This window comes from Moschus berezovskii, chromosome 27 (genome assembly GCF_049115385.1).
Source record: "Moschus berezovskii isolate FMDL1 chromosome 27, NW_MosBer_1.0, whole genome shotgun sequence".
Classification (NCBI taxonomy): domain Eukaryota; kingdom Metazoa; phylum Chordata; class Mammalia; order Artiodactyla; family Moschidae; genus Moschus; species Moschus berezovskii.
Window position 1 is genome coordinate 32450897 of NC_142486.1, and position 27762 is coordinate 32478658.

The window sequence follows — 27762 nt, forward strand, 5'->3', positions numbered from 1 at the left end:
CAGACACGGTGGCAAGGGGCAGCCAGGGGCCTCAGGTGGAGGGGTCGCAGCATTTCCTCAAGTCCCCCCACCGCACCGTGTCCCGCGGCCAATACCTGCAGGGCTCTGGGCGGCCGAGGGGGTGGACGACGAGCTGGCGCCTCCGGAGTCACAGTGGCTGGTGCTCCCACTGCCGCTGGGGCTCCCACTGGCCGACGGCGAGGGCGAGGACGAGCTGTGTTGGTTTATGCACTGGGCCACAGCGAAGCCTGCAAGGCAAGGCAGAAAGCTGTGACCCAGTGCGGCCGGACAGAGGGGTGCCGCCTCCCCGGAGACCGTGTGTGAGGCCCCAGGTTGTCGGGGGAAGCCCCCGCCTTGAAGAGGAGGGCTAACTGACCCAGAGCCAGCTTTCTTCACAGTCTGGGTCTGCTCCCCAGAATTAGCTGAACTCGCCGGGCACTGGACGGGCCCGACACACTTTGATGTCATTTCGTGGGAAAGGGTGCAGACAGCCATACAGCCCAGAGTGCGTGTGTGTGTGCGTGTGTGGGGGAGACGCTGAGCCATAAATCAGTGCCTGATGCTGACTTAGCATGGTGCCAGCTGCACCCTTGAAGGGGACAACGAAGCCTCAGTGCTCAGAGGTGTCCTGGTGACGCTCACAGATGGATGTGGGACACCCTTGCCACCAAACTGTGGGGCCTCCACTCATGTGGCTGAGTCCTGCCAGAGGCAGGGCGCCCGACCTGAGCTCTGAAGCCGCCCTGGGTGGGAGGGGAGACCCTGAAGATGCCCCCTGCAGGGACTCGGCTCTGCCCTGGCAGGTCTGGCGTAAAGTTTGGTGCGTGAGGGACGCAAGTTCTGGTGAAAAGCGGCTAATTACGGTTTGGCTTGGCCCTCTGAGCAACTCTGGGGTTGAGGATGGGGCTGCGGCCTGCCCAGCCCGAGGGAGCGGAGGGGCCCCCGTTTGGAGACTCGCAGACCCTGGCAAGCCCTGCCTGGCTCAGTGCCAGGACGCGCGCCCAGTGTCCGTCCAGCTGCGAGCGCGAGAGGCGTGGATCACCGACCTATCCCCACCCAGCTGCTGCGGGGAGAACGCCCACCAGCCTGCTCAGCCCTGGGCGCTGGGCACGTGGTGGGAGCGGGCAATTCTGAACGAGCCCCCCCGGAGTGCCTGGAAGGGGACCCCTGACCCCTGTATAGCCTGCTTTTCTAAAGGGACGTGGCTCCTGATCTTATCCATGAACCGCCTGGAAAGCTCCCACGGAACAGACTCCTCATGGACGCTCCTGGGAGCCCAGGCAGGCTGTGCTGGTTCCTGCTGCAGCCCCCCGGGAGCTCCGTGCCCCTGATTCTGCACCAAGTTGGAGCAGGGATGCGGGCAGGGCCTTCTCCCCACTGACAGCAGGGACCCTGACCCTCCTGGCCAGTCACAGCAAGCCTCCCCAGCCTGAGTGCACTCCTCCTGGCTCCGAGCCTCACGCTTGCCCACCACCAGCGCCCACTGACACTTCTCCCAGCACGTTCTCCAGGCCTGACCGGCCCTTGCTCAGAACTCAGGCATGTGTCCCTCAGGGGTCCGAGAGCGAGGGCCCTCTGACTGTTTGGTCAGGCAAGGTTGACTGGAACACGGATGGGTCCTTTGCGTACATTCTGCCAGAGGCTGCTCACAAGCTACGGTAGCAACGCAGAGTTGCTGCAAGAGGGGCCACCAGCGGGGCCCCAAAAGCCTGAAATGCTTCCCTCCCCTTCCCTGGATGGGAACAGCGGGCATGGCCTGGGAGAGGGTGTGGGCACCAGGGAAGCCTAGGCTCCATCCTGGCCCACTCGCTTGCCAGCCGCAGGGCCCTGGCCAGTCTCCCCACTTCTCTGAGCCTCCTTGCCTCCACCCCCTGGTGGGCAGGTCTGGGTGGAGCAGGGGGGGGTGAGGGAGTTTGCAAAGGGACCCGATGCTCTGTTCCCACCTCAGGACTTGGGGGAACCCACACCCGGCTGCCCCCGCGGAGCAGCTCTTTTGTACTGATGTTTGTATAAAATTTATTTTTGTCCGAGGATCAAAAGCGAGGTCTATTTATACCCCCAGCGATGTGATGGCGTGTGGATGTGAAGCCTGGAGGGGGCGTGGCGGGTAAGCTCCCAGCCCTCGCCCACCGCGGAGCAGGCAGGCCTTCGCAGCAAGAGGCATGGGGTGATGGGCTGTGTGCGGGGCTGGCGCTGGGGAGGCGGGGGCGGGGCCTCAGCTAAACTCCGGCCAACATCAAGGCAAATCCAGACAGGAGTCAGGAAGGTTCCCATGGGTGAGGAGGGGTGTGGGCAGCCACAGCTCCACAGAACCAGCTTAATAGCGGCTGACTTCTTAATTACTTCAAGCAGTAAACCCCCAAGTATACAAGCTGTTTACTTGCCTCAAAAATGAATCACTCCCTAACAAATGAAAATGTCAGGATGGCTTTCCCCCAGCAGCTTATTTATCAGAACGGTGAATGGAGGGGCCCGAGTATGGGCACTGAGTTGAGGGTAAGCTGACCCTATTACACTCTGGACAATGCCCCAGCCTGGATGGTTAGGCGGTCACCAAGGCGGTCACCTACCCCGCTCTTAAGACAAGCGTCTTCTCTCTCAAGCTCTTTAAAGCCCTAATTTATTATGGTAAGACATGTGGGGTGGTGTGTGTGGGGGAGCCAAAGAGACGCTGAGACTGCAGTCAGGATAACAAAGTTCCTTCATGTAGGGAACGGATTAGGGGTCAAACCATAGATGGACAAAAAATATGGTGCATCTCCTGTAGGTGCTAAGAGTTAGAGAAAAAAGAAACCCCACCAACTGCCAATAAGACCCATTTGCGGGTCTAGCTGAGTGGAGGCAACTGAAGGCATCTTTTCCTTGTCTGCTGCTATAAAAATCCAGCTCCTTTCCTTCCGTGGCATGGGGACCCAGAAAGCCTCAGCGATGTTTTCTGTTTGTTTGTTTGCTTTTTAGCTCAGTGCCCAGACTCCCTGTGCGATTTCCTGGGGCTCCTCCCCAAACTGAGCTGGCAACGCTCTGAGAGCTGGTCCGACCGAGGTCTCAGCAGAGAGCTCAGGAAAGCGCCTGTGGCCGGGGCTCTGGGCCTCCCGCCCTTGCTTCATCCTGTTCTCGATGAACTAGCTTTGCCGGGAGTGCCAACGGGCTCTCTGGGAGCGAGTTAAACACACACGGGTTGCCAAGTACTTGCCAACTCACAGATGCGCCAGAGATCATGGGACCAGGGCACGGGCAGACAGGCCTCTGTGAGAGCTCCTCCAGCAGATAATATTCTTGGCCCTTCCCGAGAAGGTCTCAAGAAAAGCCTGTGAGATGTGAATGAAAAGGCCATATGGATCTTCATACCATCTGGCTGATCCCACCTTTAGAAACTGATGCTGTGAAGGCATTGTGGGTGGGTGCACGGATATTCAAAGCGTTGGTGCATGTGACAGGAAACTGGTGACATCCGAAGAACGCACCAAAAACCAAATAAATCCTCCTATGCCCAGATGATGAAATCCTTGGCAGCTGTCAAACATGCTGGTATAAAAGAAGATGAAATGTGGAGGGAACCGCTCAAGACGTAAATAAAAGAAGGTTTGGAAAAGCATGTCCCATCTGCTCCCACTGTTGTAAAAAAAAAAAATAAAATAAAAGATTAAAAAAAAAGATCTGCCTTCCAATGCAGGGGACATGGGTTTGATCCCTGGTCTGGGAAGGGAAAAAACTAAGATCATGGCATCTAGTCCCATCACTTTAGGGAAAATAGAAGGGGAAAAAGGGGAAACAGTGACAGATTTTACTTTCTTGGGCTCCAAAATCACTGCAGATGATGACTGTAGCCATGAAATTAAAAGATGCTTGCTCCCTGGAAGAAAAGCTATGATAAACCTAGACAGCGTATTAAAAAGCAGAGATATCACTTTATGGACAAAGCTCCAGATAGTCAAAGCTATGGTTTTTCCAGTAGTCATGCACGGATGTGAAAGTTGGACTGTAAAGAGGGCTGAGTGCCGAAGAATGGATGCTTTGGCACTGCAGTGCTGGAGAAGGCTCTTGAGAGTCCCTTTGATTGAAAGAAGATCAAACCAGTCCATCCTAAAGGAAATCAACCCTGAATATGCACTGGAAGGACTGATGCTGATGCTGAAGCTCCAACACCTTGGCCACCTGATGGGAAGAGCCGACTCACTGGAAAAGACCCTGATGCTGGGAAAGACTGAGGACAGGAGGAAAAGGGGACGACAGAGGATGAGATGGCTGGATCTCACCTGATCTCATCCATGGTTGGATGGATGGCATCACCAACTCAATGGACATGAGTTTGAGCAAACACCGGGAGATAGTGAAGGACAGGGAAGCCTGGTGTGCTGCAGTCCAGGGGTCAAAAAGAGTTGGACACCAATAAGGGACTGAACAACAACTGGGAAGATTCCACATGGCAAGGAGCAGCTAAGCCCACGGGCTGCAACTAGAGAAAGCCCCGCAAAGTGATGAAGATGTAGTGCAGCCAAAAATTAAAAAAAAAAAAAAAAAAAAAAGACTTTCCTCATTAAAAAAAAAATTTGCTGCCAATTCATCTCAAACTTTTCACACACACACACACACACACACACAATCCAGGCTCTGTCTCTCTCCTTGTACGGAAAGAAAAGTGTTAGTTGCTCAGTCATGTCCGACTCTTTGCAACCCCATGGACTGTAGCCTGCCAGGTTTCTCCATCCATGGGATTTTTCGGGCAAGCACACTGGAGTGGGTTGCTATTTCCTTCTCCAGGGGATCTTCTGACCCAGGGAGCGAACCTGGGTCTCCTACATTGCAGGCGCACCCTCTACCAACTGAGTTGCCAGGGAAGCCCTCTCCTTGTACTGGGAGCAGAGCAAACAGACTGGAGTGGAAGTCGTGGGAGCACCAGGTGGTTTACTAGGCTGAGTTTTACTTTTTTTGTGCTTGTCTGAATTTTCTAGGACTTCCACCACGTTCAGCATTTTAAACCAGAAAAAGAAGGGAAGGATGAAGGAAGGCACCTGGGCAGGCGGAAGCTGCCAGGTCCCTAACATAGACCTTCGATCTGTTCTGGCCTCCAGAGCTCTCTCCCCCAGAATCACTGAGAACCTGCCCAAAGCTGGGGCCAGACGGATGCTCCGGAGCAGGCGGGACAATGGTGACATGCATTCCCTGCTTTCCAGGAGCCCCGCGCTTTACAGGGTCAGGCCAGGGGCTTCCTGCTGCCCTCTGGCCCTGTTCTGACAGTTATTCTGGGAAGATGAGCTCATGAGTAACTCTCTGGCGTTTGTCAAGCACACACATAAAATACCACGAAAAGGTCAGTCTGCTATTTTAAGTCCGCTGATAGAGGGAGGGCTGGTCTGCAGGTCAGGACCCCTCGTGATCTTGGACGGGCCCCCCATTCTCTGTGGGTCTGTACGTTTTTATGAGAAACACAGTACAGTGAGTGAGGCTCTCTGCGCTCAAATGGTCAGTTTTCTTTTTCCCTGTAAATCTGAATTTGATTTGAGTCCCACAGCCTTTTGGGGACGTGGGAAAGCGGAAGACACTGAAAAGCGCACCCTGAGTGAATACAGGTTGTGCACACTATTGCTGACAAACCTAGACAGCATATTAGAAAGCAGACTCACTTTGCCGACAAGGGTCCAGAGAGTCAAAGCTATGTCCAGGAGTCATGAACGGATGCAACAGCTGGATCATGAAGAAGGCTGAGCATCGAAGAGTTGATGCTTTCGAATTGATGAGGATGAGACGCTTGGATGGCATCACTGACTCAATGGACGTGAATTTGAGCAAACTCTGGGAGATGGTGAAGGACAGGGAAGGCTGGTGTGTCGCAGTCCACGGGGTTGCAAAGAATTGGACATGACTGAGTGACAACAACAACGCTGGTGCCTTTGGCTGGAACACGCACGAAGCTTTCCCCATGAAAGAAAGGTTGCTGCAGAAGGCAGCGTCCAGCGCTAGCCAACTGCAGCCCAGAAGCTTATAGGTATGTTTGGCTTTGCTCACGTCTCATTTGTGCTTTGCTTGATTTAGGCACGACCATTCATACATGGGGAGATTCCACATACAAGTCTGGGTTTCTGGCTTCTGAAAAAACAACGACCTGGCATCACTGGGCCCTATTCCCACGTGGCAGCAACTGGAAGAAGTGAGCAGTTCCCTTCCCCTCCCTAACTTGCCTGGTGTGCGTAGGCATTTCAGTTATTAATTTCTGCTCTTTATCTTTGGATGCTTGGTCAGATCCACGGGACTTGGAGAGGAAGTTCCAACCCCCAGTGACCTTTTGTCAGCTCCCTACCCCTCACCTTTCCAATCAGTGGGGGCCGAGGAGGGCCTATGGAGATGGGGCCCCTGCCTCTTGCAGCCCAGGGAGGTCTTAGACTGAGTGACATGAACCCGTTGCTCGGACCTCCCTGGCCCAATGGTCAAGAGTCTTTCTGCCAATGCAGGGAACATGGATTCATGTGGTCTGGGAAGATCCCGCACACCACAGGGCAACTGAGCCCACATGCTACAACCACTGAAGCCTGTGTGCCCTAGAGCCCGTGCTCGGCAACAAGAGAAGCCTCTGCAGTGAGAAGCCGGAACACCGCAACTAGACAGTATCCTCGCTCCCTGCAGCTAGAGAAAGCCCAGTTACAGCAACGAAGACCCAGTGCAGCCAGGAAAAAAGAGAACGACTCGCTCTTGGCCTCAGCTAGGCTGTTCCCTTGGTCTGGAATTCCCTTTGGCCTCTTTTCTGTCTTCACAAATCCCTTCCCTATCTTTTAAGGTTCAGACAGCTCCAGGCCAGCTTGGGCAAGGGTTTCTACAGTCACTGGGGCTAACTGTTCTTTCTCCCTGTGCTCCCAAAGCCTAGCCTGTCCAGCCTCCGGGCCCCATCGGCCCACATAAGGCATATGCCCAAGTAGGGCAAAAGAAAGTTGACTGCAGAGTTGCTTTGCTATTATGTGCAACAGCTATCATTATTTTAACAGCTAGCACCTGGAATCCTCGGGGGTTCAGAGTGCTTTGCACAGTGTTTCTGATACCGTGAGCTGTCCCCCAGTACCGATTCTCCCCTTCATCTGCAATTATAGAATCTGGCAACTAGGCACAGCCCTGTGACTAAGCGGTAGCCAATGAGATAGAAGTGAAAGTGACGTGTTTGGTTTCTAGGAAGGGTTCTTCAAAGGAAAGAGGTAGGCTTTCCTCCCTTCTGCTTCCTGAAACACGGATGCAATGGTTGGAACTCCAGCAGCTATCACGGCCCATAAGGATGAATCACATACTAGGGACAGCAGAGCATTGGGTAGGAAGGATCTTGGGTCCCTGATGCCTTTGTGGAGCCCCTGACTCCCTTCATCCAGGATTCTTCTCCCTTAGAGGTAAATAAACTCTTTGGGTTTTTGTCTACTGTGCAGTTGGACCTAATCTTAACTGCCAGTTGTGAGAAAGCTTCGTTAATGCAGGGGTGTGAGCTGAGCTCTGTAGCGACTGGCTGGCCCCCAAAACTTCTGGGGTAAGGAAAACTGCCCTGCACTTCCTGGGGGAAATCTGGGGTGGGGAGTAAGGAAAAAGAGGGGAAGGAGCAATTGAGAGGGGACCTTCCCCACGACCCCACAAATCTTTAGGCAATGCTCCTTCAGCTCTTTTCTTCTGCGATGCAAGTGGCCTTTTTGGGGGAGCACACAGGAAAGGAACTGAGTTCCCATCTGGGTTCACACCAGGCCACACGAAGATGATGCACAAGGGCTAAGACCTGGAAACAGCTGGGACCACGAGAGAGTCGGGGTGGGGAGGACGGCACGTGTGCGGGCAAGAGCACTGGGGGTCTGAGCCAAAGTTTCCGAAACCCGGGAGGAGCAAGGAGGCCCCAGCTGACCTCTGCAGCCTGCCCAGAACTTGCGCTGTTCTGTGTACTGTGATTCTATATAAAAGATATTGGTTACGTGACTGACATGCCGCTCCATCAGGTTGAAGACTGGAAGATCTGAAAACTACCTGAGCATGTGGGAGATTCAACGTGGACCTTTCAGAGAGCTGAAGGGGAAGGAACCCCACTGGCTTGGACTTCATCTCAGGGACTGTGACCACTGAACGGCAGCAACCTCACCCTAGAGCCTCACCCGTTACAGGCACTCCTGCAGATCACCAGGAAAGATGCAAGGTGGCTGACATCTGAAAAACCAAACCCAAACAAATGCCATGGCTACCAAATACTAAAGCCACTAAATACTGAAAGCCACGAAAACACAAACTAAACGGAGAGACTCCAACAATAACGGTGAGTGGAAAGTGAGAAGCTACAGAACAACTTCCAGCGAGGGGAGCCTGACGTCACCATTTGGCTCTCATTTCCTGGGGGCGCCAAGACCTCAAGGAACACTGTCCTAGGTGACTGAGCTCTCATGACATCCCAGCTCATGTTCGAGATTCCTGTTCCGTTACACCCTTCTGGGCAAGGTCTCTGAAGGCAGGTTCCTGGAAGAATCAGCTGCCTGGCTGGAGATGGAGCCTTGTTTTGGAAAGATAATGTCACATCACAGCATTTTGTAAATTTTTTTTTTAAATCTCAACAGTGAAATTCTAGTTTAAACGTGAGATGAAAATAGAACTGCCCTGGTTGCAAGGTACCTGATCAAGGGTAGGCTTCCCTTCTCCTGTCTCTTTTAGAACGAACCTCTGTAGAGCCTGCCTATGAAAATCACAGATAGGTGATTCCTCGCGTCTACAGGCTGCAAACTCAAGCACCAAGGGCTGGACGGGTAACAGTGGAGAAAGAGAAGAGGTGAGGGATAAAAGGCAGACAGTCTCTACTTGCCATCTGTTTTACCTTGTTTGATTGCAACATGGACGCTGAGAAATCACTCTCTTTTATCAGGAAAATGAACCTGATTCACGGGGCATTCAGCCTGTGTTGGGGAGACAACAGGGAGTGGGGGAGACTGGGGAAAACTGGAAACTACAGCTCTGCAGCCCCTCTGACTGCTGCTGCCTGAGAAAGTGGCCACAGTTTTCTGTTCCTCAGGAGAAGCTGGGTATCTGGATTTTGGTGTAAAACTTCCTGATTTTTAAAACTGCTGACAACTCACTTTACATTTTTTTTTTTTTTAAAAAGCAGGCAAGCCCCAGGCAAACCAAACCGAGTGCATCTCCTGTGTGCACGGTCTCTGCCAGCTGAGACCGGGGGCGTCAAGGCCGAGCTCCTGACACGTGCACGTTCTGAGTCTGACTGACACAACCCTGAGTCAGTGAAGGCTCACACGGATGTGTTTCAAAGAAGCCCTGTTTCCAAAAGACCTCTTTCAGGATAAAGATCCAAGATTTGGAGGGTAAGAGCCAACCACCCTCACAAAAACCAAGCCTTGCTTCTTGACAGTCTCGGCTGGAATGAGGACCACGGGGGTGGGGGAGCCCCCCACTCCCGTCCGTCTTTCATCAGCAAGTTCACCCGGGGACCCCAGCTCAGGTTGTGAGGATGCAGTGTCCGTATTTTTCTCACCACTCCTCGATGCTGGGAAACAGTAAAAATAATCAATTGGCCCCATGACCTCGCGCACAAAGCTGAAGACAGCAAGTGCAGCTGTGGCCCGATTTCCCCCACCCTCGCTGGCTCCTTCCTCTCTGGGCCCTTCACCTCCCCTCAACGCAGCCTGCCCAGGCCCTGGGGCCAGAGAGGACTGACGCGCAGGGCTGAGATGGCCTGTGGGACTCCGCCTTCGGGTGGCTCTGGATGGACTGTATGTGGTCTGCAGGGTCTACTGGCGATATCAGAGGCTGGCTTTGAAGCCCATACCTCCCCTCTCACCCTCCGCTTTCCCCCACCAGATGAGAGCAATGTCCAGCAGTGGGGCTGCACCCTGGCAGCTCAGATGGTAAAGAATCCACCTGCAACGCAGGAGACCCAGGTTTCATCCCTGGGTGGGGAAGATCCCCTGGAGGAGGAAACGGCAACCCACTGCAGTATTCTTGCCTGAGAAATCCTATGGACAGAGGAGCCTGGTGGGCTACAGTCTACAGGATCTCAAGGGGTCGGGCATGACTTAGCAATTAAACCCCCAACTAGCAAAGCCAAAGTGCCTACAACTGTTCAAAGAACATGGGGGGTGGGGTGCAGGGTGAAGACACAGCTTCAGAGTCAAGTTCAACAGCAGCACACCCACTGGGCCATGAGTGGCCAGGCGTTCACCTAGGCCTCCTCTAAGGAATTTGCACAAAAATAAAAGGATCCACCATTAGGACCCTCCTCCGTCTCCCCGTAGTGAGTCACACAATTTACCATTTCAGGGTTGTGGGCACAAAACTGGGCTCCAGGGCCAACACACGGCCACCCCGCAATGGTGACCCTGAGCAATTTCTGATCTTTGTGTGCACTTCCTGCCTGGCCCAGGGGGCTGCTCTGGGAACAGGGTGTTTCTACCGCCTCCCTCAGCCGAGCCTGAACAACCTCACCACAGGCGATCCCCTCCATCACTGACGGGCAGGACCTCAAAATGCTTAAAGACTTTTATTTCTGTTTGTTTTTTTTTTTATGGGATAACACGTCCAACATATAAAAATAGCTGGAAACTTGCAGAATCATTTAACCTATAGCTGTTTATCCTCAGATAAATCCTCTTGGATTTTAAAGACTATACTCGAAAACCTGCAGGAAAGAAAAAATGGTCTTTCAGTATCTTGCTTTCTTTGTGCTCTCTCGGTCCCAGCTCTGCCCCTCAAACTGCTTTTGTTCTCAGGTGACGCCTCCCTGGGGGGGCGTGCCACCCATGGAAGAGACCTGGGGTCTAAGCGGCCCTCTGGCTGCCCGAGGGTGCCATGTGAACGTCAGCCCCTGGCATGCTGCCTTATACTGCCTTGGACATGAGCCCCTCTCCAGGCCACAGGGGTGGGGGGGCTGCTGGCAGGTGGGGACCACGCTGGACTAGATCTCCGAGAATCTCTTATAGGAGCGTCCCCTGAAGGTGGCCAAGACTTGGGCTTTGTGTCCAAGGGCCAGGGCCCTGCCTTACCCAACCCCTGCCCTCTTCCAATGACATTACCGTCTATACAATAGTGAGAAGAGAGCTCCACAACAGTCTCTCAGCAGAGGTATTAGAAAGCCCACCAGTGGCCAACTCGGCTGCCTCTTAACTGAGGCAGGAAACAGGGCTGAAAGAGCAGCGAGAGGGAAGCCCGTTAGATAGTGATCAAGGGTGCTTCCAGATGCAGGGAGCAGGTCACAGACCCTGGACTCCTGGTCCCAGCAGGAGGCCAGAACCACTGGCCAGGGCTGAGTTGGGTCAGCTACAGCCCTGCGTGCAAAGGACAAACAACCTCCTGAGGTTCTCAGTGGCCCAAGGCCCATTGATTCTTTCTGGCAAGTCTCCACCCCATCAGCCCTGCTCTGTGCGCTCAGGCTGGAAGTGGGTGATGCGTGCTGACACGTGCTCCAGGCCTCATACGTTCTACGAGGTGGCCATGTGCAAGGGGGCCAGGGGACCAGTTTTGATCTTCCATATGTGCAGGACCATGGGGTGGCTCCCTCCTGTAGTGGGGCCACGTCAGGGTCTCCGGCCACATGGCTTAACAGATTGGGGTTAGGCCAGACGGACAGGCGATGATGTCGGCTGACACATCAGTGGCAGTGAGACTGGGAGATGCTATCTGGAACTACGTGGGGCAGGTAGGACCAGTTAGTGTGTGAGGAGCCACACACAGCCCAGAGCAAGCTTCAGAAGCCATGACTGAGGCTGCTGAGTGGACAGGACTGTCCCCTTCTGAGCTGGCAGTGCTGTTTGACACAAGCCGCCAGGCGGACGGAGGACACAGCTCTGTCCGCTCTAGGGGCGGACACTTGAGAGCAGAACCTTGACTCTGCGGCTGTAGTTCCCACTCTGGACACAGGATATGGGTGTGAAGGGGGTTCGGGGGTCCGGGCACCCCGCATGGCCATGTGACCTCGGGGGAACCCCTTAGCCCACAAGCCTATGGCTCTCACGTGTAAAGCAGGTGACCACAGCTCACCTTGGAGGGCCCAAGAGGAATGAACAAGTTGCGATGGTCTAAGGGTTCAGTTAGCAAAGCTGTTTGACCACTTAGCTGGCATTTATGGTACAACTGGAATTTGGGCCCAGTGAGGCAAGAACTGGAGATTTTCGTTTTTAGGAGGGTCTTTACACCTGGGGGATGTGTCAGAAGCAACAGCTCAGCTCAATAGAGAAAACCACACAACACGGAGCAGAATCCTTCCTTATGTTTGCTGTCGGAACGAAATGTTACAGAAGCAGGGCTTTTCAAAAGCAACTGTCAGTATCTAAGTTTAAGGGATGTATATCAAAACTGTATATGAGAAAATGAGCTTCTTGCTACTTTCAGCTAGATTCTTGAAATTTCATCTGTTATGTTTGGGCTCAAGACACACCTGACTGAGGACTTCCCTGGTGGTCAGGTGGTCAAGAGGCCACATTCCAATGCAGGATTGATGCAGGCTGGACCCCTGCTCAGGGAACTAAGATCCCACGTGCCACGGACCAACTAAGCCCAAGCACCACAACTGCTGAGCCTGTGTGCTCCGGAGCCTGCCTGCCACAATTAGAGACTGTGTGCTGCAAAGAGATTCCCCCATGATGCAACTAAGAGCTGGCGGAGCCAAATAAATGCGGAAGGAAAGAAAGAAAGAAGGGAAAAAATTGCTGTTTAAAAAAAGAAAGACACAAGTGAGTGTGTTCTGTTAGTATTCCTTCGTTGGGGAGTTGAGCGCACTGTGGGACTGTTTGAAATTGCCTCTATTCAACCAACATGACCAATAAAATCAGAAATTTCACACGGTTCAACCTAATATGAATCTGTCCCTCTTAAAGACCTCCCCTGGGGTGATTCCTGGAGGCAGGGGACAGACATGCATTCAAACACATGGCTTTCCTTGACCCCTCTTCACAGCTCCCATTACATCTGTGTGTGTGTCCCTCTCTGGCTCAGCTTCATCTTTTTGTTTCCAAAAGGCAGCAGCTTCAACAAAATGTTCAGGAATGATGCTGGCACCTAAGGAGAGGTGTGTGTCTTCTCGATGGAAAACGCCTGAAAAGGAGGCTTACAGGGGCTTGGAGGGGCTTCTCAGGTCGGCTCTGGTTTCTCCTCTCTGCTTCCTTGCAAATGCTAAGCTAATGTGTTCGACGTTACAATCACCCTGGCTGTTCTGCATTTGTAGTTTTGACTTATTTTTTTTAGTATTATTAATATTTCATCATAAAAGTATTGATTTCCTTTAACTAAGAGACTTTAAAGTTTGCTGCATCCTTAAGCATGATTTTATTATGTCTTGGGGCCAAATGTTTTTTACCTCCCCCCAAAGGAATGCTTTTCCTTTTATATAATGTGTGTCAAGAAGAAAAAAGGAATTGATTCACAGAATTCTGCCTCATAGGCAACTTTTAAGGAACGCATCTAGCAGGGGGCTACTTGGATAGATGTTTCCTCAATGTGATGGGAGTGTCTCATGGTTAAGCCAGAAGTAGGAACGAAGCAGAAAATTTATATTAAAATATGAGCCAGCTCCAAGAGAAGGTAACACAGGAAAATGAAGACAACTCTAGATGTGACCCCAAAGAGTAAAAACTCCCTGTGAATGCCGAACGAGTTGGAAAAACCTGTGTCCACGCTGTCATCACTCTTCCTGCCCTTCAGAAAGTCAGCAGAAAACAAGCAGAAATACTGCCGCTCTGGGGCTGCCTAGAGAAGGCTCCGTTTTCCTCTGTCTCTATGGCAGCGGCTGCAGAGTTAGGGAAAAAGACGCTGGGTTTTACAGACCCGTCCAGGAAGCGGGCGGAGGGCAGTGGCTGGCAAACCAAACCAGGCGCTCTGCAATGTTTAAATATTGAGCATCCTTTCTCCTTCCTCCACATTTATTATTAACTTGGACCCGCATCACCGTGTGCATTGACTTCACTTCTTCCAAAGAATCCGAGACACAATGGACAATGAGTGGGGGCGGGGCCGAGATTTGGGTTTCTTTCTCTCAGACCCTTGCTGGAAATCCTTTACGGTCAGCCCTACGTTTTTAGAGCCATGAATTCCTGGAAACGTCTCAGCCTTTCAGTGACCCCTGGCGCCCGAGCGCGGATGATTAGTGCCCCAAATATTGACAGACCGGCCTCTCTTCCCCTTCCAAACAAGGGAGCAGTGTCGGAGCGAGGCTGCACAAAGATGCCCGTTGCCACCGGGCGGGCGAGGCTGGGGAAGCGCCACTCAGACAGGCGCACTTTTGTTGGGTTGGAACCGCGGTTCCCTCGGCTTTGCCGAGGTAGAAATGAGATGTCTGCGATGCTACGGGAGCGTCAGAAGCGCCCGGTTTAAAAACAAACAAACCCTGTCTACAGCCACCAGAGGTCCTCTGCTCGGTGATGGGACAACCAGCTCGGGGGCTGGCCGTGGCCCCGCTGACATACAGGCTCATCAGATGTCCGCAGCCTGGCCGGCAGCCGGGCCAGCTCGGAGCCTGGGCCCGGCCCCACTCCTTGTGGGGACCAATGCTTTGGATTGGAAACAGAAACCTCCAATCTTCCCAGAAGGCAACACGCCGGCACTTTTTCTGGGGAAGGAGTGGGGGGGTGGGGGGTGGACCATCCATCACGCCCCGGGGGAAACCAGCCGCCCTCCTGTCCAAAGAAGATCCCCTGGACTTGCCAGGAGGAATTAACCAGCTACAAATGGTCCTTTTTCCTGGGCTTTTATCTGTTCAAGGGAAATTGTCCCAAATGACCGGCCTGCAGCTTCTTTTAAAAGACAGGGCTACATTTGAGATCAATGTTTCCCCCTGAAACGCCGGCTAAATTTATCCTTCCCTACATCCTGAGCTCTGGTTTCTGCACGCAGTTGGCCCTCGCCATGCTGAGGGAAGCGACTTGTCTTTGGACGCCCCTTCCTCGCTGGCGGTCCTCAAGCCCTCAGCCCCGTCCTGCTGGTCATCACTTCACACAAACCCCCCTGGGGTTCCCTCCAATGTTCCTCTGCTGCCTCACTCCCTGAAGCCCCCATGAATTGAGCTCCAATCTCCCGAGGTCTATCACCTGGCTCCAGCTCTCAAATTTACCCCCAGGAGCCTTCAGGTTGGCTGGTTTCGAATGGCTCCTGACCACCCACTCCGTGGTGGCCAGTCTGCCCACCAAAGAGGTGTCACGTGATTGTTGTTGCAGGGACTGAGATGATGTAGACCGCCCAGGGGCTTATGGGCTGAACTGACCAGAGGACTTACTTTTCTTTCCTGGTCTCGCTTGGCCGGCTGCCCTGTGAGTGAAACTTCACTGATTGATTTCGTGCCTGATGCACCGAGAGCCCGGTATCCCTGAAACCTTTATTCGTAGACGTGGTTGCAAGAGAACATGCCCTGAACAGGCCCTTGGAGCTATGGTTTCTATTTGCTGTTAACCTGTGGACTCTCTCTCTCTCTCTCTCCCTTTGGCAGGAATAAGAAATAAAATAAAACTGAGTCTTGCGAGAAAGGATGCGCTTGCCCACACTAGTGGCATGCACACACCTGTCATGGAAAGGGTTTGCCTTGGGGGGCTGAGCAGGCTGGCATCTCTGGGGAGTCCTGGGGGATGAACATATGGGGTCCGGGGGGGGGCCTGAGGGGTATCCCCCACTTTGCTTTCTGGAAAGCAACCTGGCAAGGGGCTCTCAAGGGCCTTAAAGGATCTCCCTGATGGTCCAGTGGTTAAGATTCTGTGCTTCCAATACAAGGCACGTGGGTTCGATTCCTGGTCAGGGAACCAAGATCCCACATGCCAATTGACACAGCCAGAGGGAAAAAAAAGCCTTAAGTACAGGCATCCCCATTAGTACTAAAGAATGGCATCTAAAGGACTCCCTGGAAACCTGGACAAAGATTTCTGTGTAAGGATGTTCAGCTCAGGGTGGTTCACAATGCAGGAGAAACAACCTGTGTGTGCGAATGCTGTTTTTAAGTCGTGTTTGACATTTTCTGACCCCACAGACTATAGCCTGCCAGGTACCTCTGTTCATGGAACTCTCCAGGCCAGAATACTGGAGTGGGTAGCTGTTCCCTTCGCCAGGATCTTCCCAACCCAGGGACTGAACCCAGTTCTCCTGCATAGCAGGCAGAATCTTTACCATCTGAGTCACCAGGAAAGCCCAAAAATACCAGAGTGGGTAACCTTGCCCTTCTCCACGGGATTATCCGATTCAAGAATCAAACCAGGGTCTCCTGCATTGCTCACAGATTTCTCTACCAGCTGAGCCATCAGGGAAGCCCCTCACCCTCAGAACTGTGAGACAATATATTTCTCATGTTTGAAGCCACCCAGTGTGTGGTACTTTGTCATAGCAGCTGTAGGAAATGAATACTCAGACCAAGACTATTATGTAGCCCTTGAAAATGAAGTACTAGGAAGAGGTGTTTGGCAGCCTGGGGAAATGCTTTTGGCATGAGGGCAATGTCGTTAAAAAAGCAAAAACAAAACCCTTAGAAAGAGACTCCCAGATTTAGAGAATGAGCTCATGGTTGCTGGGGTGGAAGGGACAGTTGGGGAGTTTGGGATGGACATGGACACACTGTGGCACTTAAAATGCATAACCAGCAAGGGCTTCCTGTAGAGCACGGGGACTCTGTTCACCGTTGTGTGGCAGCCCGGAGAGGGGGGTTGAGGGGAGAGTGGACCCACGTTTACGTATGGCTGACTCCCTTCACTGTCCACCCGAGACTATCACAGCATTGCTAATCGACCACGCGAACACATGGGCTAAGTCGCTGACTCTGTGCGACCCTCCAGGCTCCTCTGTCCATGGGATTCTCTAGGCAAGAATAATGGAGTGGGTAGCCTTTCCTTTCTCCAGGGGATCTTCCTAACCCAGAGATCGAACCCGGGTCTCCTGCATTGCAGGCAGATTCTTTACCAGCTGAGCCACCAGGGAAGCCCAAGAATACTGCAGTGGGTAGCCTATCCCTTCTCCAGCAGATCTTCCTGACCCAGGAATCGAACTGGGGTCTCTGGCATTGCAGGTGGACTCTTTACCAACTGAGCTATGAGGGAAGCCCATACTCCAACACAAAATAAAAAGTACAAAAAACTCCCCCAAAACAAAACCCAACAAAACCCTTACACAAGGAGTCTCTATACATACTGGGCACTACATTCAATATTTTGTAATAACCTAAAATGAAAAAGAATCTGAAGCTGCATGCCTGAAACTAACATAATATTATAAATCAACTATAGTTAAATTACAAAAAAAAAAAAAAAAAGGAATCCTCTGTTGTACAGGGAATAGCAGGCATGTCGGGGTAAGGAGAAGGGAAAAACCAACCAACAAAGCAAAGCAAAAAACCCAGACAACACAGTGGTTCTGATCCTCGGCTGCACATGCATCCAAGGGTGCCCACTGCAGCAGGGTCTGGGATGGCAAACCAGGAAACAACCAAAATGCCCAGAGAAAGGAACACACGGACCCACGCCTCAGAATATTATACAACCCTGAAAAAGGATGAGTGAAATCTATATGCATTAACACAGAAAGATTTTTGATTCACTGTGGTGCCTGAAAATCAAGCTGCAGAAGGGTATGCAGAACAATGATTCTGTTTGGGTTAAAAAAATAAAAGTTTAGGTTAAAAAAAAAGGGCAGCTCAAATCATAAGACAGCTACAGATCCATAACCCCTTCCTTATCCTAAACCCGTGAGGTTGGAGGTGTTCTGGGCTGTACAGACTCTTTAAGGGTTGAAAGGCCACGGGACACACACATATACCAGGTCACACCCTCACCTGGGTCTCAGGCAGCTGAAACCCAAATCTATTAAATTTCTGCAGGGAATAAAACCAAGTCTAGTCACAATAGATGGTGGCTGTAAGTCTCATAAATAGCCTATCGAGAGTTCAGGGCAGGTTCTGTCATCAAGTGAATTATGAAAAGCCTTGTGGTGCTCAGCGCTGTGTGGACTTCAGAACTGCAGAGAGGGCCGAGGCCCTGTGCTGCCCACTGGCCATGGGTGGACATATAACTGCATGGGGACGGATCTGGAAAGAGATGCGCCAAACTGTGGACATCTGGGGAGTGGGGAGCATTGGGGGGGTACTTAGGTCCTGTTTGTAACATTTTAATTTCGTTTAGAAATGAAGAGTGAACTCATGTATTTCCTGTGTTGTGTTGTGTGCTAAGGCGCTTCTTCAGTCGTGTCCGACTCTGTGCGACCCGAGGGACTATAGCCCGCCAGGCTCCTCTGTCCATGGGATTCTTTACACAAGAATGCTGGAGTGGGTTGCCATGCCCTCCTCCAGGGGAATGTATTTCCTAGGTAACAAAATTGGGGGAAAAAGAGAAAGAGAAGAAAAACAGAGAAAAGTAACAGATGAGAAGTAAACGGAAATACTAGCGCTGCTTTTTTTCAGGGGTGGAGGGACTGGGGTGATATCTTCTTCAGTAGCTTAATTCCCTGGCGGTCCAGTGGTTAGGACTCTGTGCTTTCACTGCCGAGGGCACGGGTTCAGTCCCTGGTCAGGGAACTAAGATATTCCAAGCAGCACAGCATGGGCAGAGGAGGTGCTGGGGGTGGGCGGGGGGCGGGGGGAAGGAATCCTCTTGGAGTTTAACAGTTCCCATTGATGATTTTCTACATTCATGCGTTTAAGCCACAAATGCACACAAGAGGCTTGCGGCCACAGGGACACAACGGCTCCATCCGTCCCTGTCGTCGCCAGCTCATCCCTAGGGCCCTGGCGACCTTGGGGGACCGAGTCCCGCTCTCTCTGACTCACTCCCACCACCGCCCCCATCGGCTCCTGCTCCGCCGCAGCTCCATCCCCGTGAAATATGGCCCCTTCCGGGGCGCTGCTCACACGCCTGCCGCTTTGATTCATCATCTCTTACTCTCTCCGTCCTTTATTTTTCTGCCCTCTTTGGCCTTTGATTGCTTTTCGGGAGTTTATCATATTGAACTTTTATCCCTTTCCAGGAAACCCTATTCTTTTTTTTCCCCTCCCTTTCACAATTAATAAATAATCGAGATAGCACTGCTTTGGACAGAAGCACATCCTGCCTCCTAAACAGAACTGCCGGGAGCATCTCTTGGGGGCCGTCTGGGCCGTGGAGGGCACATCGCCTGTCACCAGGAGGAGAGCGCTGTGGTCCATCACCGTGCTTGGGGAGAGGGTGCCAATGGGGTTCCAGGTATCTGAGCTGCTCTCCATCTTACGGGACTGCTGCGATTTCAGAGCTCTCTCCAGAGAAGGGACGGCAGGACGGAGCCCCCTTGGGGGGGTGGTCTGAGTGCCAGGGTACAGACAGGGAAACAGAGGCACCGCATTTGAGTGTGAGTGAGGGCTCTGGAAACAGACAGGTTCAAGTCTCAGCCCTGGGATGCTGCCTGTCTGTGTAGCCCAGAACCTGCGATTCCCCGGGTGCACCATGGAGGAAAAGAATCTGTTCCTCATGCATTGCTGTGAGAATTAAATAAGAATACAGGGCTTCACTTTATAAGAAAGTGTATTTAAAAAGTCACTATTGCAATTGATTCTTTTTTTCTTCTTTTCCTTCATCTTTGCTTTAGATATATAGTTCCAATGATATTATTTTTTATAGGGGCAGTTCATCAAAGGTAGTTTGCTGCAATGCTTAACTTATATTTTTTATAAATATTGCTTATAAAAATATTATCTCTGATTTCAGTGCTTTATTTTTTTTTCTTTAAAACATTAGATGTAAATAAGTTATAGGGAGTTTTATGTATATTTAACTGCTTTGCTTTTCTCTTTAATCCTTTGATTATACTGTGTTAAATAAAATATAACAATACTGCCTAACGGTATATATTTTAACATTTTCTTATAAGAAATACATTTTTAATCTAAGCACAAAATAGTACTTTGTGGATGATTTCAAGATATAAGAGATTTTGGAAACTCCACCATAAATAAAATTGTTTCAGTGAGGAAATATTTTGGTTTATGATTTTGTTAAAAGAACCCCGTAATGGAATTGGCAGTCACTGATATGGTGTCTTTAAGCTGGGGCTGAAAGTACTGAGACACTCGGGTTTGAGGATGAATCTGAACAGCATCTCATGGACTCAGTTTAGGTCCTGTTGGTGTCAACAGATGAAAATACCACATTTCTACTTCAAGAATATCTCAAAGGTGCCTACTAACTAAAATTTTTCTTTTATCTTAATGTTGTACCATATAACATAAAGTTGTGTGTATGTGGAGAAAAGGTAGAAGTTATTCAGGACAATAACAGATTTTTAAACAAAAAGAATGTACAACATTACATCATGATAATATCTACAGTACATTAGAAATCATGAGTTAAGGTCATATATATATCTATTTGCCTGAAAATATCTTGATACATTAGTATATTAATATTTTCAATAAAACATTTAAAGGTACTAAGCTGTTTTTTCCTATTATTAAAGTGGGTCGGGAAGATCCCCTGGAGAAGGAAACGGTAACCCACTCCAGTATTCTTGCCTGGAGAATCCCATGGACGGAGAAGCCTGGTAGGCTACAGTCCACGGGGTCGCATAGAGTCGGACACGACTGAGCGACGGAACGGAACGGAACGGAAAGTGCTGGCATAAGAAAATTTACACAAAGTACAGTAAAGTGAAGCAGATTCCAATTACCTTCTTCCTTTTCATAGCCTGTTTTATTAACTATATTTTATGATTCTGTGTTGTGTGTGCATGAGGGACATGTACCCTTTTGTTCATCATTTAAATCTCCTTTAGAATAAATTGAGATGAAAATACAACAGTTAAGTGGAAAATTAGGTAGTCAATCATTGGAATAATTCTCACAGGGTTATTACCTTTGAAAGAGATAAAAAGGAAATATCACGGAAGCATCTGAGTTGGCTGTTCATAGAGAGAGAGGGAAAAAAAGGAATGTAGGGCTTCCCTGGTGGCTCGGTGGTAAAGAATCCGCCTGCCAGTGCAGGAGACACGGGTTTCATCCCCAATTGGGGAAGATCCCACATGCGGAGAAACTAAGCCTGTGTGCCACAAGTATGGAGGCTGAACTCTAGAGCTCGGGAGTCGTGGCCACTAAGCCCACGTGCCGTGACTACTGGAGCCTGAGAACCCTAGAGCCTGTTCTCTGCAACAAGAGAAGCCACCACAGTGAGAAGCCTGCACCCGGCAACCAAGAGGAGCCCCTGCTTGCCACAACTAGAGAAAGCTCTTGCAGCAACAAAGACCTAGCATAGTCATTTATAAATTTATTAAAAAATAAATAAGAATACACAGGGAAGCCTGGCGTGCTGTGATTCATGGGGTCGCGGAGAGTCGGACACGACTGAGCGACTGAACTGAACTGAACTGATGCTTAGCATGCATGTGTGCTAAGTTGCTGCAGTCGTGTTCGACTCTTTGCAACCCCATGGACTGTAGCCCACCAGGCTCCTCTGTCCATGAGATTCTCCAGGCAAGAATACTGGAGTGGGTTGCCATGCCCTCCTCCAGGAGATCTTCCTGACCCAGGGATGGAACCTGTGTCTCTTATGTCTCCTGCATTGGCAGGCGGGTTCTTTCCCACTAGCGCCACCTGGGAAGCCCGATGCTTAGCGTAGGGTCTGATATAAAGCGATTGCTTACTGAACGGGAGTGGGCCTTATTGAGTTAAAGTGCCAGGAATTTATCTCCAGACCCACCCCCCCACACCAGTTTTGACAACACAAAAAGAGGACCACTCTAGCCCTAATCATCTCCAAGAAACAATGTGGGGCAATTGGAATCAAAAGTCCCTGCAGTGAGCTGGACGGAGCCGCTGACATGTCATCATCCGGCACCAGGAAGTGACCTGCAGGTAGCATTCACCTGTTCTCTGTCTTGGGGTCACAACACAAGACACAACTTCAGAGGTTTTCAACAAAGGCTCGCGGCAATGATTCTAATACCTACTTTCTTTCCCAGAAGTCATGATTCTGAGGTCAGACCACAATCAACAGAGATTTCTGGAAAGGTATGAAATGCAAACTTATCTCATGATTTACAGGAAAGAAAAGGGAACGGGTGGCTGTTTTACCAGCAAGAACAGAGTCGTTTCTTCAAAGTCAAAAAGAAATGGAAAATGGCACATTTTAGGGAAGGGGGAGGCCGCCACGTGAGTCTGGATTGCATCAAGGTTTCCAAATTATCCCAGAATGTGCTGCAGGTTCCAATTACTTTTTTTTCACTTTTGGATTGCTTTAAGGAAAATGTTGCATAAACAGGACTGTTTCATAATTAAATGGGACACAAATGAGATAATCTGGTCGTTAGGAAAAGATGACAGCTTTGTGACCATCCTACTAGTTTAGAACTGGTTTTGAAAATACAACACCTCCCTGGTGGTCCAGTGGTTAAGAATCTGCCTTGCAATGCAGAGGACGGAGATTCCATTCCTGGTCAGGGAACGAAGATCCCACATGCCACAGTGCAACTAAGCCTGCGAGCCACAGCTAGAGTCCATGAGGTGCGAGGAGAGATCCCACGTGACGCAGAGAAGATCTCGTGTGCTGCAACTAGTACCCGATGAGGCCAAATTAAAAAAAAATCAGGCCTTTTGGATTGGTAGTCTGCACTCAAATGATGGACTTCAAAGCAGGGTGGAGATGTTTCTCATGTTTGTGTAACATTTCAGAGATTATATTGCGCTTTTACAATCATTTCGCTAGATCTTTACAAAAACCGTGTGAGAAAAGGTTCATAGCAAAGGACCGGTGTCAAGGACTGCCTGCCACCAATGCTGTTTCTGCCTTTCACAACTTCAGTTCCCTTTTCTCTTCAATAGGAAGAGATCCAGCCCTGAGCCCTTGGAGTGGGAGCACTGACTCCAAGACCCTAGACGACCAGAGAACTACCCCTCAGTTCAGTTCAGTTCAGTTCTGTCGCTCAGTCGTGTCCGACTCTTTGCGACCCCATGAATCACAGCACGCCAGGCCTCCCTGTCCATCACCAACTCCCGGAGTTCACTCAAACTCATGTCCATCGAGTCGGTGATGCCATCCAGCTATCTCATTCTCTGTCGTCCCCTTCTCCTCCCACCCCCAATCCCTCCCAGCATCAGACTCTTTTCCAGTGGGTCAACTCGTCGCATGAGGTGGCCAAACTACCCCTGCTGCTGTCGCTCAGTCGTGTCCGACTCTGTGTGACCCCATAGATGGCAGCCCACCAGGCTCCCCCGTCCCTGGGATTCTCCAGGCAAGAACACTGGAGTGGGTTGCCATTTCCTGCTCCAATGTGTGAAAGTGAAAAGTGAAAGTGAAGTCACTCGGTCATGTCTGACTCGTAGCGACCCCATGGACTGCAGACTACCAGGCTCCTCCGTCCATGGGATTTTCTAGGCAAGAGTACTGGAGTGGCTTGCCATTGCCTTCTCCGAAACCACCCCTAGAGAGTATCAAATAGTGAGAACTCACACTAAGGAAACCACTGGAATACAAGGCCCGGTATCACCCCCAACCACCAGTAGCACCTTGTGCAGGATGCCTCAACTAAACAGCAAACAAAACCAAAATACAAGCCCAATCATCAGCAGACAGGATTACCACCTCACTCAGCCTTGCCCATCAGAGGAAAAACAAACAAACAACAACTCAGCACAAATCTCACCCTATAAGCTTACACAAACCACTGGACCAACCTTAGAGGGCAGAAACCAAAAGGAAGAAAGAATTAAAAAAAATCAATAAAACTCTGTCAAAAAAATACAACATCTTTATTGAGGTATAACCACATACTGTATAATCTACTCATTTAAAGGTGTGTGAGCGTGTGAGAGAAACCTATATGCAGGTCAGGAAGCAACAGTTAGAACAGGACATGGAACAACAGACTGGTTCCAAATAGGAAAAGGAGTACATCAAGGCTGTATATTGTCACCCTGCTTATTTAACTTCTATGCAGAGTACATCATGAGGAACGCTGGGCTGGAAGAAGCACAAGCTGGAATCAAGATTGCTGGGAGAAATATCAATAACCTCAGATATGAAGATGACACGACCCTTATGGCAGAAAGTGAAGAGAAACTAAAAAGCCTCTTAATGAAAGTGAAAGAGGAGAGTGAAAATGTTGGCTTAAAGCTCAACATTCAGAAAACTAAGATTATGGCCTCTGGTCCCATCACTTCATGGGAAATAGATGGGGAAACAGTGGAAACAGTGTCAGACTTTATTTTTTTGGGCTCCAAAATCACTGCAGATGCTGACTGCAGCCATGAAATTAAAAGACACTTACTCTTTGGAAGGAAAGTTATGACCAAACTAGATAGCATATTAAAAAGCAGAGACATTACTTTGCCAACCAAGGTCAGTCTAGTCAAGGCTATGGTTTTTCCCGTGGTCATGTATGGATGTGAGAGTTGGACTGTGAAGAAAGCTGAGCGCTGAAGAATTGATGCTTTTGAACTGTGGTGTTGGAGAAGACTCTTGAGAGTCCCTTGGACTGCAAGGAGATCCAACCAGTCCATTCTAAAGGAGATCTGTCCTGGGTGTTCATTGGAAGGACTGATGCTAAAGCTGAAACTCCAATACTTTGGCCACCTCATGCGACGAGTTGACTCACTGGAACAGACTCTGATGCTGGGAGGGATTGGGGGCAGGAGGAGAAGGGGACGACAGAGAATGAGATGGCTGGATGGCATCACCGACTCGATGGACATGGGTTTGAGTGAACTCTGGGAGTTGATGGTGGACAGGGAGGCCTGGCGTGCTGTGATTTATGGGCTCGCAAAGTCGAGTCGGACACGACTGAGCAACTGAACTGAACTGTGTGTGTGTGAGTTGCTTAGTCGTGTCTGACTGTTTGTGATCCCATGGACTGTAGCCTGCCAGGCTCCTCTGTTCATGGGATTCTCCAGGCAAGACTACTTGAGTGGGTTGCCATGTCCTTCTCCAGGGGATCTTTCTAATCCAGGGATCAAACCTGGGACTCTCTCATTGCGGGAAGTTTCTTTACCATTTGAACCACCAGGGTAGCCCATTAAAGGTATAATCCAGTGATTTTTTTTAGTCTATTCAGAATTATGCAACCATCACTAGCATCAATTTTAGAACATTTTCATCCCCTATGTAACTAGTTGTGAATTAACTTGGGAGTTACAAACACATGTATCACCAACTATGCTGAAATGAGCCCATCACTCAGACTTTTCAAGAACCTCCCACTCCAGGTTCTCCCTTTCGTTCTGAGATTAGTGTAAAACATTTCTTCTTCACATCAGGTCTGGACTCAAGAACTATCTCTTTCAACAGAGTTCATCCAGAAAACGTCCTGGGTCCACTTCCTCCTGCTCTTTGCGTAAGAGGGGAGGGGGCCTGCACTACTGCTGGGAGCCTGGGCTACACACCTCTGCTGGGAAGCAGAACTGAGACCTCGCACCCCGCTTATCTGGCCACGGCGGAAACTGACGACAAAGGGGAACTGTGTGTCCAGCCAAACTGGCAGCAGGTGTCACGAGGACAGTAATGTTTTTATTCCTTGAGGATCTGGGCAGCCTGTGGGCCCAGGCACCAGTGACTCTCCTATCCGTGTGGGTGCCTGAATGGGAGGATTCCTGCCCAGGTCAGATCCCGTCGTTGCTCGCTGCCCCAGCTCTCAGCCGGTCCCTTCAGGACCCCGATCACGGTCAGCAGTGCTGGACTATCTAGAGCATCCACAGGGCCTAGCAGCTCTGAAGGGAGGGATGCGTTCCGCACATCTGCGTCCACAGCAAACAGTGTCTAGTGTGTAAAGGGACAGATACTGAAGACTTGTGGGCTCCACCCACCCATCCATCCATCCATCCACCCACACATCCATCCATCCACCCGTCCATCCGTCCACCGATCCACCCATCCATCCGTCCACCCTTCCATCCACCCATCCATCCGTCCACCCATCCATCCACCCACCCGTCCACCCATCCGTCCATCCGTCCATCCATCCACCCGTCCGTCCATCCATCCACCCTTCCATCCATCCATCCATCCACCTGTCCACCCATCCGTCCATCCACCTGTCCACCCATCCGTCCATCCACCCGTCCGTCCATCCATCCATCCATCCACCCGTCCACCCATCCGTCCATCCACCCATCCGTCCACCCGTCCATCCATCCATCCACCCACCCATCCATCCATCCACCCGTCCACTCATCCATCCATCCACCGATCCATCCATCCACCCACCCGTCCACCCATCCGTCTATCCACCCGTCCACCCATCCGTCCAATGCACTCTGAGCACCGCCTGTATGGGAACAGCAGCTCAGGAGCTGGGCATCTATCAGTAAACAAAACACAGTGTCTGCTATCTTGGCGCTTACAGTTCAACGATGGGATGGGATTGGGGAGGGTGGGGTGGGCAGGCAATGACGAGGCACACTGATGGGCGGGCATGAGTTCGAGAGAGAGTTAAGCAGGGCAGGGGGCTTCTGGAGGGCTGGGAGCGGGCACAGGATGGTCAGGGAAGAACCTCTGAGACAGTGAGGCCTGAGGAACGAGCAGAGGACACAGCCAGGCAGGTACCTAGGATGAGAGTGTTCTGAGCAGAGGCCAACCCAGTGCAGGGACTGCAAGGCAGGGGCACCTGGCACAGTGGAGGCTCAGCCGGGGCCTGTGCGGCTGCCGTGGAGTGGCCAGGGGCAGCGGGAAGAGGCAGGTCAGTCTCAGGAGGAACAGACTGTGTGGGGTCTCAGGGGCCACTGAGACCCCACAGTGGAATCTGGCCTTCATTCTGAGCAAAATGGGAGCCAGGGACGGACTTAAGCAGAGGACACACATGATCTGACTTAACACCTGAAAACGATCTCTCTGGAGAGATGCTGAGAACACCGAACTGGCCAAGGAGAGAAGCGGGGGGACTGAGTTTGAAGGCCAAGGTCAGGAGGCAACAATCACCATCCCAAAGGTCAAATCCCCAAGGCTGGCCCATAGGCCTGATTTTATAAGTGAAGTGTGGCTTATTGTGGGCGTCTGCACATTTGTATACTGTCCTGCTAAGCTGCAGGCGGGGTCAGGTTCTGACAGAGACCACATGCCCCTTTAATAAGTCAGCGAATCTCTGGCCTAGGAAACGGGGTGAGAGGGGACCGGACTGGGGCCGCACTTCCCAAGAAGCGCTGGGGGCTGGGCGCTCCGGCCCCGGAGTGGACAAGTGGTTTGGTCTGCAGCTGCTCTGCGTCAGGATGTGTTTCTGGCCAGGTCTTCCTCCAGCCAAGTGTGGCTCGTGGGACCTCACGGGCAGCCCAGCATGGGGCCAGCCCCTGCGAACAGCTGTGCTCCTCCTCTGAGGGCCGGGTGTGGTCATCTAGAGGGCGGCCTTTAGCCCCGCTGCTTGAAGGCCATCAGCGCTCCCCTGGGCCTCCAATGAAGCCCAGGATGGTCGGCAGCACAGCGGGTCAGGCCCGCGTGGCCTCGTTTCCCACCTCCTGCTGCCCGCACGGCGCAGGCTGCTTGCGAGACGCATATGTGCACCAAGGTTCTCACAGCCCGGGTCCTGCCACCCGCCCGGGATGCCCTGCATTTAGCCTGGCCCACTCGTCCAGACCTCCCTCAGGAGCCCTCCCCTTCTGGGCAGGCCGGCGCCCCTGTCCTGGGCTCCCACATGGTCATGCATTACGTAGTAATAGCAGGTGAGGCACTGTCTTCCCCAGGACCCCGTGACTCCTTGAGGGCAGGGCCCATCTAGAACCTTCCACTCCCCAGCCTAGGCAGCCCATGGCATAGGGCACTGCTCAAATGGTTTCCTGAAAGTGGGACAAGCTTGAAGACTTGCCCTTTCCTGAAACTGGGTCCAGGGAGCCAAATACATCCTGCTCCCATATCAGAA

The 27762-nt window shown here is 51.3% G+C and overlaps 1 protein-coding gene across 8 annotated transcripts in view; it reads right to left on the reverse strand.

Moving 5' to 3' along the window:
- The window catches only part of CLEC16A (C-type lectin domain containing 16A), a 241052-nt gene that overhangs the window by 13444 nt on the left and 199846 nt on the right, over positions 1 to 27762 (reverse strand). For 7 of the 8 annotated variants that reach the window (XM_088832968.1, XM_055409497.2, XM_055409495.2 and 4 more), the window contains one exon: positions 96 to 248. In XM_088832968.1, coding sequence (XP_088689094.1) covers positions 96 to 248 — 153 coding nt within the window. Of the gene's footprint in view, positions 1 to 95; positions 249 to 10598; positions 10628 to 27762 lie in introns of those variants that run through there. The other variant, XM_088832967.1, reaches the window with a different exon arrangement.